Source organism: Eriocheir sinensis, chromosome 51 (assembly GCF_024679095.1).
Source record: "Eriocheir sinensis breed Jianghai 21 chromosome 51, ASM2467909v1, whole genome shotgun sequence".
Classification (NCBI taxonomy): domain Eukaryota; kingdom Metazoa; phylum Arthropoda; class Malacostraca; order Decapoda; family Varunidae; genus Eriocheir; species Eriocheir sinensis.
Genome location: NC_066559.1, coordinates 840854 through 853644, shown reverse-complemented (window position 1 = coordinate 853644; position 12791 = coordinate 840854). Strand labels below are relative to the sequence as shown.

Sequence of the window (12791 nt, the reverse complement as noted above, 5' to 3'; positions counted from 1 at the left end):
TTAAAGATACGTGTGTAATTTAAAGTTAAATAGAATGACAGGCAGCCTCGTCTATACTCAGTGATGGAGAACTAAAGTCTGCAACCAACATGAAGTTTTATACCAGTGTTTATCCCTTTTCCGGCATGTCTAACTAGTTTGAAACAATTTTTTTTGCCCTTAATTTTGCCGATCAGATTTGATAATAAGCAAAATGCACAAGTACCCAATTACGGTAAATGACACTAAAGTCGCCATATTGGTAATCTCGCCACGAATCACAAATCACAATGTCTTAACTCTTCTACCTGCCCAGTGCCACTGAAGTAATGAGCGCGGTTACTTCTACTAATGTGTCGGCTGCACCACCCTGCAATATTCATTATAGTATATCAGATATTCACCCAGTTGGGAAGGCAAGAAAAATGAATAATGTACATCTTGATTGAGAGAGAGAGAGAGAGAGAGAGAGAGAGAGAGAGAGAGAGAGAGAATGTGTGTGTGTGTGTGTGTGTGTGTGTGTGTGTGTTGTATTTTAGGTTGCGTTCAAAAGCTGTAGTTTCAAAGTGACGACTACACACAAAGTCAACAGAATCTGCTCGAGAATAAGTATTTTTTATATCACATATTTCCATCCATTTTTTTCTAAGTTCTTGATCTCTTTGGAGCCGATGAAACTGTATATTACTGTTTCCTTTCACAGAAACTGATCGACATCCGCGCACAATACAAAAAGTTGGAATATTCAAAGAAAACGCACTTTAGCGAAGTTTCCCATTGAGTGAGAGAAGAAAACTAATAAATTAAGAGGATTATGGTGTGGTAAAATTGGCGTAAAAAAATAAATAGGTGACTTACCTTCACTGATAAATGGGAACATGTTCATGAGGTCGTCCTTGGTGTAACAGCGACCAAGCTGCAGCTTGCAGGTGCTAATTTGTTCCTGCTCATCCTCTTTCTTTCTTTCCTCGGCCTCTCCACCTACCACAGGAAACACCAGTTGCTGGTCTCCTTCTTCGGGTGAGCGCTCCGAGCTGTAGCCGGCGTCATAACAATAGTCTTTACCCGATGCTTCACTGTCGAAGGCATAGTTAACGTGCCCCGTGTGGTGGTGGTTTCGCACCATATACTTGTCTGCAGATCCATTCCCCGTCCGGCCTTCTGTCGGGGGATAACAATCAGTGGTTGTGACTTGGATCGAGCTTCGTGGGAAAAGAATCACATAATGATGTGGCGTGGCCAAACTTTCTTCAGAAGGGAATTGAGGAGGGATCTTTTTTTAAGGTGATGAATAAAGTGTATTGCCCATAGCCCTATTTCTTTGAGGTAAACGGGTAAGTGTTTGTTTTTCCTAACTGCTCCCACATGATAACTTCAAAATAATTTTATTATGTCCAAAATGTAGCCCAATCAATAAACATTAAGGCTATCCTGATGACTTCAGCAATGTAATTAGAAATAAAATTATAAAAAAATCACTAATGGAAATTAAAAAGTTAAACTCCTCGGGATACTTCAGACCTCTCTTGTGCCGGGATAGGAATCTTACGTCATGACGTCATGCACAAGTACGATATTCAAAATGTGCCTGAGGCTGTTTTGTTTATCTTTAAATAAAATCATTTGAGCTTTGGAAAGTGATTTATCATGCAATTCTTTGTATGTTTTGCTTTTTTTTAGAATCACCATACGTCATGAAATGACACAATGTCATGACGTCACCCAGTCATGCAAACCACTTTTCCCTCTTCCTCACTTTTTCTTTTTCACATTTTTGGAAAAATCAAAAGATATGATCATTTTCCTTGTTATAAAGAACATCTACAGGAATTTCCACTTAAATCAGTTCATATTTCGATTTTATATGAATACCTGAAGATCAAACTTCATGTTTTGAGATATAGCCATTCAAAAGTTGTCAAAGTGTTCAATGTCTTATATCTCTTCTATTTCTTTCACGATTTCCTTGATTCTAACATATATTACTCGTGAACGCATATACATATTGCACCGTTAAAATCGTCAAATGATTTCATCTACTACTAATTCAACAAAGCTACTCACCAGTTACTGTACGGACGTGAAAAATCACCTGCGGGGGGGGTCATACAGTCTATCTAGAATCACCTCTTTCCATCTTCTAGCGCTTTTACCGGTATAATAATAGTATGGTATATACCTCACTGCTGGGGGTCCTCAGAATATATACTTCATATAGTTTTTTTTTTTTTTTTTTTTTTTTTTTAGCCAACAGTGAGCGCCCTTCCCTTCCCTCCATACATATACCTCGCCCATCAGCAGCAGCTCCTGAGTTGTCAGCAAACCACTAAATGTGAGCGATTTTACCACACTGACTCGATGGGCAACGTTCAACAAAAACAAGCCATATAATACAAGTGTATAAGGTCCGTCTGCCTGCCACGCCCCCTGAAAAGGGATACGCCCTTATAAATTTAAACTCGTATGGAGTGTTGCCACTGCGGCTCTGAGACTTTTACGTATGCTGGCGAGGATTCTTGATAAATTTTGAATACTTTACCGTAATTTTTGTGGTAGGCCATTTTTTGACCAAAAGTCATCAGGACAGCCTTAAGAACATCTCTCTCAGCTATTTTATAATGTGAAAATTTCCCTTAAGTGCAAAGGCATGCTTCAAACATAACTTCAATCCTGCTCTCAACAAGAGATCACAACCCACCTGGTGAATTGTGCACGAACACGTGGTCGTTGTGGTTGAGGTCATGGTGATGGCGTTGAGAATAGTGATGTTGCTGCGCGTTTGTAACCAACATTTCAGGGTGTGGATGGTCGCTCTCCAGGTCAACTGAGGTTAAGAGGGCGGGATCGATGGATTGCGGGGCCTCCGCCACATTGCTCAAATGACCGCCCCGCCCTCTTCCGGCCACGGGCGTGGCGTGGGCGTGAAGGGATGCCACACCGTCCCCATATGGCTCCACTCGCTCGCCTAAAAAGAAGAAAAACAATATATATTAAATACTAAATTTGCTTAATTCAAAATGTTTTTAATGTCAAAACTAGTATCCATGATATGTACTAAAAAAAAAAAAAAAAAAAAAAAAAATAGACTGGAAGGGAAGCAGCTTCAGAAAAACAAAAACCGCTAAGCGCAGCTGCTGTAAAAATTAAGGGAATTGAATGGCGATAAAAAAGGTCCATTTCAAATGGAGAGGTGTCTTCATACTCCCCTCTTGAAAGTGTTCAATTTGTATGCAGAGGGAAGTACAAACAAAATAAAGCTGTTCAAGCGTTTTTCAGCGAAAAGGGATTAGAGCGGTCATTCATCCTAGGCACAGGCGGTATGCAGACGTAGTTCCAACAGGAAGGAGCGAAAGGCGTTGAAAGGAGGAGACGAAAGTGTTTGACCAAGCAGAGTGGCAGTAAGGAAGAATAGTTTTTAAAGACACAAGGAGAAATTCCATCGGGTCCATAAGCCTTCTGAATATTCAGGCCATGGAAGGCAAAAAACAACAAAAAAACAACAACATTCTCAACAGTTTCAATGACCGGTATAGTGGAGTCAGAGGTGGGATGATTAGGAGGAGTATGCCCTGAATCGTCCAGAGTGAATTTTTTCACAAAGTTAGAGCAAAGAGTTCAGCTTTAGGAACGGATGTGTGTGAGTGAATATGTGTGTGTGTGTGTGTGTGTGTGTGTGTGTGTGTGTGTGTGTGTGTGTGTGTGTGTATATATATATATATATATATATATATATATATATATATATATATATATATATATATATATATATATATATATATATATATATATATATATATATATATATATATATATATATATATATATATATATATATATATATATATATATATATATATATATATATATATATATATATATATATATATATATATATATATATATATATATATATATATATATATATATATATATATATATATATCTATATATATATATATATATATATATATATCTATATATATGGATATATATATATATATCTATATATATATATCTCTATATATATATATATATCTCTCTCTCTCTCTTTTAACCTCAAAGAAAAATCACAAAACTTTAAGAGCTCATAGAAAAAAAAGAGAACAGTCGATGTGCTTCATAATTACCACCACTACCTTGTCGTCCACAGCACCAACAACAGTTCCTGAAACGCTCCATACCTCCCTGCGCAGCCGTCAAATGGCTACGCCACTTCAAAACTTCTCAATTAACAGTATCACAGCGTCAGAGGAGTCCTCGAGACTCCACTCGCGAGAACAAGGATAGGGTTTTGTTTCATTCGTCCAAACCACTGACCTTCGAATTCGTTGCACCATGAGGTCAACTAAGTCACCACAAGGGAAAAGCATTTACTGTTGCTTGTTCTGAGGAAGACCAAAGTTGTGGGAAACTGATATTGTATCGTCCAAACTGCCATGGCATTATTTTGAGGGGCAAGAGAAGCTTTAAGGGCGAGTACGATCTCGAGGAAGCCGATAGTATGTGTGGGTTGAGCAATGCACAAGTATCTACTAACACGAGAAGCAGCAGTTATCAGCCGGCAGGCCTTATCACCCTTACTACACACCACCCACTCCCTTACTGCCCCTCTCCAACACACACACACACATACACGCATAGCCCGCCTTCATAAGAGAAATACTCGTATCTCAGCGCAAGCTCATTACAGAGAAGTAACACAAATTTTCAAGGATCAATGAATATCGCAGAAATTCACGTCCATGATACCGATTCACCAAAATGGTTCACACACACACACACACACACACACACACACACACACACACACACACATTTACAAAAAACGAGCCTCAGTATCTTCTGACAACTACCGAGAGTTAATTAACTTGTCCAGCAATTATCTCATCGGACGCCCTATGAGTAATCGGTATTCCTAAGTCCATATATACCAAGTCAAGTCACTCTGCTTCAAAACTGCGACCGGTACGCGCAGGAGGCGGTTTTGGGGCGGAGCAGCGGGATGACGTCACTTAGAGCCAAAAATAAAATAAAATACCCGCCAGTTCAGGGGTGACTAAAGTTGGGGCCGTACGTGCACTCAGGATGTGCATTCTCGCCTTCTTTCACAGCGCGTTCAGGCAAGCCACTGACGAAAAAATATGTATTTTTATTGTGCTATTGTGTGACTGTAATTTCAACGACTACAAACGGCGGTGTGGGGTGTGAGGGAGGGCATGTTGAAGTGATTGATTTAAATTAGTACGCCTTTCCTCGTTTTCTCTAAATCCCTGTTTCTATATTCTCTAGTTTGGCTCCAAGCAGTGTCACGCATAAACCACGCCTCGGCCGTGTCTCCTTCCACAAACCTGCGTATGACTTGACTTGGTGTATATAGACTTAGAGGTATTCGTAGTGGGAAAGACATGTGAAGTTGTCTTTTCTCCATTCTTTATTAATCTGTCAAAATTAACATAAACACTATATTCTTTATTCTTGCAGATATTGTCTGAATCGCCATTATGTCTCTAGTGTGTGTTCATAATATAACAATTATTATCGGATATAACACTAGCATAATCTTCATTACCAGCGCTATTATACGTAGGTAAGTGAAACATCTGGAATAAACGTAAAATATGTAAAATGAGAAGCGGTCGATGTCAGTGTAATTGACATTATATAGTTTTGATAGTAGGGGTAGGCGGTGGCTGAGTGGTAGCGTGCTGGGCCCACATTCACCACGTGATGGACGACGTGAGTTCGGATCCCCACGCAACAACCTCGGATTTTTCAGTCACCGCCGAGTGGCTTAAAACTACCTACATGCCGTCCTGAAGACCACCCATCAACCCGGACTCTAGAGGAAACCGTCCAATTGAATCAAGAACGAGTTCCGGGGGGCAGCATGAGCCAAGAGAAGATGGCGCCACTATAAACACTTGCCTGCGCCATGACAGGCTGGGGCCGAACACCATCCAGGCCCCTCAAGCAAGCCTACCGGCGCTATAGGCGTAGACGTAAAAAAAAAAGAAAAAAAAAAGATATACATAAAAGCGACTGCCACCCATGCAATACTGAGCAGTGCGCCAGACGTGCGGTTCAACTGAGAGTGCATGTTCCCTTGTTGATATATTTATTAACTGCTGATTGCAATAATTAAGCCTTGTTGTTATGCTTTTTTTTTATGTATTTGATTATCTTCTAAGGTATTTCACTCCCCATAAGTAGGAAAAATTGCTTTGTAGTAAATTATTTTGATAATTTTACGATATCAGATGAGATACCCCTGTAAATGATGAAAGTGAGACGCAAAAGTAAACGTTTTAAAGGGTCAGCCAAACTTGAATATTCAACAATATGAAATGCACTGAGACCTACAGCCTTTCCGACCCTTGTCTATCGGCTCACTCAAGGCCTATATAAAGTGTTCTTTAGGCATTGGGCTCACTGGTGAGGTGAGACCGATTGGTTTAGGACACGGAGTCTGACGGAGATTGCCAGACAAGAATCCTGGCTGGGGCTAACGGTCAACTTAGGTTTGGCTAGTTACTTTAGTGTGGTGAGAGAGAGCCCGGTCTTAAGGCTGTAGTCCCACCTGACCGAGGCCAAGATCAATCGTCCGCACAGCCACAGCACAGCGCAGTTCTCGACAGCATTCAGGTGGTGTTTTTCAGTCTTTTAAGGCACTGACTAATACTAATCTATATGTAATATGTATGATATTTCCTCTTGTGGATATATTTGAATATGACTTGAAGTGGTTATGGTGTAATTCGGAAATAAATTTGCTCCAATGTTTTCAGTCTTGAAAAAAAAAAAAAAAAATATGTGAAAAATAAACCTTTCTGAAATAGATTGTTCAGTTCGCATATATATTGCTTCTTCATGTACCGGAAACAATCAATAAAACTAAGAGAAAGATGATGAAAAATGACAGGCTATGTGAGTTTGTAGGCGAAATGTGTACCGACGTTTATGGAGGGATTAATGTACTCTCCCGTACCATTTGTAGAATATAGAAAGACCCTCCCGCGCTGAGACACACGCCAGTCCTTGTCAACAGACAGACTCGGTCGGTGTCAGCCGATAGAGTCGGTCTGTCGCACTCTCTTCATGCACGTCACGTCGACAAAGGCCCATGGTCCCTTCGCGGAGGGACAAAATCTTTAAACAACAACCCTCCCGTGCCCTCACTTTCCCCTTCTCTTTTCTCCCATTTAACACCAGAGAAGACAAATTCTCTTACTTTCCACCCAAAAATACATGTACGCAAAACACACTATTTAAAAAAAATCGATTTATTATGGCGAAAAGTCAACCTGCCTCGGAATCCTCGTCTGGGGAGAGAAAATGTATGTCCCCAGGTCAGATTCTTCTTGTGATGTCGACCGAGAGAGGTGTCTTGATAGCTCTTCCAACATTTTCTTGATCAACTTTGTTACAGTCGCGGTCTTCGGTCTAATTCCTATTCTAAACCCCACCTTCACTTTTTAACCAAAACACGGGTTTCTGAAGTTACTGACAGTAGTCTTTACCGTGTTCCCTCATATTGTCTCTATCCTAAATTTCAATCCAAAGCTGAATGCTGCGATGCTGTCACTAGCTCCCGTGCCCGCAACCTTGATTCTTCAGAATTTTCCACCATCTGACTAAGACTTAATTGTCATTCTACTACTAAATACGTATGTGCTGTTTATCTTTCCCCTAACTCTACCAACTTTGTGAAATTCTTTGACTATTTGAATTCCAAAGTGGAGCACATCTTGACTCAGTCTCACTTCACTTGAAGTTTAAAGTGCCTTGTAATTTTTTTTTCTTTTTTTTTTTTTTTACGTCTCTGCCTACTGCGCCGGTAGGCTTTCCTAGTGGGGCCTGATGGTCGGCCCAGCCCGTTCTGGCGCAGGGAAGTGTTTATAGTTGCGCCATCTTGCTTGGCTCATGCTGCTTCCCCCGGAGCTCATCTTTGAGCCTCTCTTTAGAGGGGTAATTTAAAGTCCGTGTTGCTATTTCCTAGGTGTGCGGCGGGCAGGACTCCAACCCGTGTCCTCCTGGACGCGGCGCCGGCACGCTAACCACTCAGTCCCCCCCTCCCCATATAGTGATATGCATTCATTACAGAAAACGCATTTATTTTCATACCACAGTGAAGCACAAACCTTTTTTTTTATAATTTTTCTTCAACCATGAATGTTTAAGTTGACTTGAAATCTGGTTTTCTTAAAAAAATCTTGAAATACTGGTAAATGACAGAGGCATAGAGGAATCATACTGATGATACACTTTAGGTTGACGTCTTATTTATAGATCTCACACGTAATATTTTTCTTCTTTCCTTGTCTCTCTCACTTCTTTTCCAGGAGAACGTCAAGTTTTTCTAAGTTGGCAGCTTTTATCAGTTAGCCTCATGCAGAAGATAAAGAAAGTGACAACTGATATTCAGACATTGAAACCCGTGCAGGCAGGGAAGATCTGACGCTCAAAGCATTTTTCTATCAATTATTAGGGACATGAAAAAGTGCACGAGGCAAACTCATATTCATCGACTAATCGATCACGTTATCAAATACATTCCGGAGTCCAGGTGACAGAGTGGGAAGGAAAGGCAAATGACGACACTGTGAGGTAAGAGCCTGCGTCATCCTTCTCCGTCACTCCCTGGACTGACTCATGTCCTATATACGTCGAGACGGCACTCACAGGACACGTCTTTTTAAAGGACTGACAGAGTAGATAGATAAGCTAGATGACACACACACACATATGGCCCGGTAGCTCAGTGGATAGAGCGTCTGCCTCACAACCAAAAGGACCGGGGTTCAATTCCCCGGCCGGGTGAAGATAAGTTGGGTTTATCTTCTTTCACGTGTAGCCCCTGTTCACCTAGCAGTGAGTAGGTACGCGACGTCAGGCAAGGAGTTGTGACCTCGTTGTCGCGGTGTGTTGTGTGTGAGTGGTCTCAGTCCTACCTAAAGATCGGTACTATGAAAATCCTCCGTGGTTCAGTGGGTAACATTCCCGGGCTGTCAAATGGCAGGCTAATCTTCGCGCCTCGGTCAGACAAAAAGGTTTTTCGTCAACAGAAGCAGTCACTGTCCCCTCTGAGCAAGGACGATGAGGCTGTGAAGTGTGACGTCTCTGCCGCATTTATAGATCAGTCACTGTAAAGCTCCAAGCTCTGTTCGGTAGAGTATTGGCTGGCCTTCACGAGTTCAGCACGGGATGAGACCATGCGTGAATGAATGAATGACACACACACACACACACACACACACAGTCAAGTGGGGTGCAAATAATCGAGTGTAAATACGAATGGTGATTGTAGTTATATATTAATGGATGAAGAGGATACAACGCATTGTAATACTTCATCATATACCGACTGGCCTCTTGCTGACTCCTTATGTTCGTATGTTCTTAATTAAATACACGAATTGTACCCAAGGCCCTACATCCTCGCCTGCTCTTACCTGCCGCTTCCCCTGTTATTTCACACTGTGCCGACTCTGGGTCACGACAACCCAGCGACTTTTTTAAGGGTCGTATCTTAAAACATTTCGTCGCCCAAGTTCACATATTTGACATGGCTTTCGTAGGAGCTGTAGGCCTTTCCAGGGGTAGTTTTATGACCCTGGTGGTAGTATGATCCTTCTTCTGTGCCATGAACCTTAAAAAACACTCATGAAAACCAGATTGATCCCCTCTTTGACCTTTAGAAATAGTTGATGTGAGAAGCGATGGTGTCAAAATACGGCCCTAACCCCCTTCACACCGTGCCGACTCAGCATCCGCGGCGATCGTTTCTAGACCTCTTTCCGACCATGTGCGACCCTCTCACATCAACACTGCACACCCAAGACCTCGTGTACCCTGAGTCGCTGAGTTGTCGTGGCCCAGAGTCGGCACAGTGTGAACGGGGCCTTACTCTACCCTCTTCTCGGCCTTTCCAGGTGGCCGGACACGAAGAAGTGCCCCGGGCAAGGACAGGCAAGGGCGTGCTTCATCACCGACACTTCCTCAATAGCTGTCGCTGAGGGATTTTTCTCTCTCTCTCTCTCTCTCTCTCTCTCTCTCTCTCTCTCTCTCGTCCGTAGATAATGACATCGCGGAGTGGGACATGGCATGGGAGTGGGTAAAATTATATATAAAGAAAATGTCAGAAAAGAAAACGGGGAGACGGTAGTATCTCGCTGAGGAAAAGATGAACAAAGAGAGGGCTGGAAGGGCCTGGGGCAAGGTTGTCTGGAACACCGGAACGCCTCAGTGACAAGTGAATGAAGACCAACACCTACCCCTACTTTTCCGCATTCCAGATCTTCTTGATTAGCTTCCCGCCTAGACTTTTCCTTCCTCTTCCTCCGTATCCTTATCCTAATTAAGATTCTCTCTCTCTCTCTCTCTCTCTCTCTCTCTCTCTCTCTCTCTCTCTCTCTCTCTCTCTCTCTCTCTCTCTCACGCACCTGCAACCCACAACTACATTTCGTCCCTGCCACGCGGTCAGGTCACCATTACCGACTCGCCCCTGTCACACACTCGGACACTGGGTGGTCGTAACATGGGGAAAGTAAACTGTGGTAACACGGATGATAACACTAGCCCCGTGTCGAGTAATGGGTTCTCTCCCACCACAGGGTCAAAGGGCCAACGGGACGGAGATGAGCACCGCCGCCACGTGCAGTTATAGCGTATGCTCCCCAACTTTACCTGTCACCCACTGGGCCCTGAGTACTAGTGTCTCTGCCATTCACTCGGTCATCTGCCACCCTCCCTGCCTCTATACTTCCTTCCTTTCCTCTTCCCTGAGTTTCGTCTTATTTTTCCATCGATTTCTTGCTGGCACCGTCACCTGCCAAGTCTACACCACAGAATTACATTTGCTCCCTCGTTCCCAGCATGTCACTTTTTTCTTTTACAGGGGTTTGTTGTTTGTTTGTTTATGTGTGTGTGTGTGTGTGTGTGTGTGTGTGTGTGTGTGTGTGTGTGTGTGTGTGTGTGTGTGTGTGTGTGTTGCAAATAGTGTCTGACTGCTCTCTCTCTCTCTCTCTCTCTCTCTCTCTCTCTCTCTCTCTCTCTCTCTCTCTCTCTCTCTCTCACCCACACCCACACCCACACACACACACGTAAAAAAAAAATTCTTACACAAAAACAAACAAATATTCAAGTTTGTTCCCTGTGACTCAAGAACGACCTAAAACTGGGGCAGTTGTATGAGTCACGCTGTCCCTTCGTGGGTGTACCGCGTCTCTTCCCCCATCTTTTTTTTTATCATATATTTTTGGCCAGCACCTCCAGCACCTGCATCCGTGTGGTTCTTATTAGTGAGGGAGGAGGAGGAGTGCCGATTGGGGGTTGGGGTTATATGGAGAAATAATAGATATAGATATGGATAGATGAATATATATATATATATATATATATATATATATATATATATATATATATATATATATATAGAGAGAGAGAGAGAGAGAGAGAGAGAGAGAGAGAGAGAGAGGATGGTGGTCATTATGTTTACATAGAAAAATATTATCTCTCTCTCTCTCTCTCTCTCTCTCTCTCTCTCTCTCTCTCTCTCTCTCTCTCACACACACACACACACACACACAGACACCGCTCCGATAGCTCAGTGGACAAAGCCCTGCCCTACCAGGCGCCGGCCTGGAAGACTGAGGTTCGAGCAATGCTCAGGTCGGAATTTTTCTGATGACATGGATTGGTCAATGTCCCCCTTTGAGCAAGGGCGATAGGGTGTGTGGTGAGTGACAGTCCCAGCAGTACCCAGAGATCGACTAGAATGAGCTTGCTTTAATCGGGAGGGTGCTTGCTGGTGATGATGAGTCCAGCTCGTGATTGGTCGTTGTGAATCACACACACACACACACACACACACACACACACACACACACACACACACACACACACACACACACATACACAGTAGTATACTACTCACCATGACATGGGTGACCGGCATTGGAGAGGCTACTAAAGCAGACCATCGAAGATAAATTACTGTATGCTGACTTCGGATACGGGTCACGCACAAACTATCAGAATTCCGCTAATTTCCTTCAATGCCTCTAAACCACACCCAGTTTTTTCTTAACACGTTTCAACCAGAAAACTCTTTAAGACGACTCACGAGACCGACACTAACTGAGTCTGAACCTGGGAGCCCGCGATATAACAGGGCGAACCTCCGGCCGGACCACTACTAGAGGCGGCAACGGGTGAGGCGCGACTGTGGCCGAGGCGAGGCTGGCGACAACTCAGGAAGGCGGTCGCGGCAGAACGGCGACAGGAAAGCACTAGTTGAGCCAGCGATGATGACGGGATGTTTATGTTACTTGTGACGTCACTGACCGCCATACTATCCCCCCTCCTCTCTCTCTCTCTCTCTCTCTCTCTCTCTCTCTCTCTGCCCGCATTTGTGTCTTCCCGGATAAATAGAGAATGATGATTAGGCGGAGGGAAAGTTGACTGCTGGTATGAGTGGTGTGTGTGTGTGTGTGTGTGTGTGTGTGTGTGTGTGTGGATGCTGTTCTACTTGGACAGGAGGAGGGCGTGATGGAGGTAAGGTATTGCGAGGAAAGTCCCACTGGTGAGCTTGCCAAGTGTACACACACACACACACCGGCCAGTGTCTGTGCTACTTAATTGTCTCCTTCCCCTAAATACTCACGCACACATTCTAGCATCTCACTCCTAGCCCCCCCTCCTCCCCCATCACACACCTTTCCCGAAAACCTATTTTATTATGTCATCAACCTCTTTATTTTCCTTTCGTTTCAAAGCAATAACACACACACACACACACACACACACACACACAC

At 43.2% G+C, this 12791-nt stretch overlaps 1 protein-coding gene across 5 annotated transcripts in view; it reads right to left on the bottom strand.

Moving 5' to 3' along the window:
- Window positions 1–12791, bottom strand: part of LOC126982467 (mucin-17-like) — a 170313-nt gene that overhangs the window by 12701 nt on the left and 144821 nt on the right. For 2 of the 5 annotated variants that reach the window (XM_050834511.1, XM_050834514.1), the window contains 2 exons: window positions 2678–2944; window positions 838–1140 (listed from right to left, as the gene is read on the bottom strand). In XM_050834511.1, coding sequence (XP_050690468.1) covers window positions 838–1140; window positions 2678–2944 — 570 coding nt within the window. Of the gene's footprint in view, window positions 1–837; window positions 1141–2677; window positions 2945–12791 lie in introns of those variants that run through there. The other 3 variants (XM_050834508.1, XM_050834515.1, XM_050834506.1) reach the window with 2 other exon arrangements.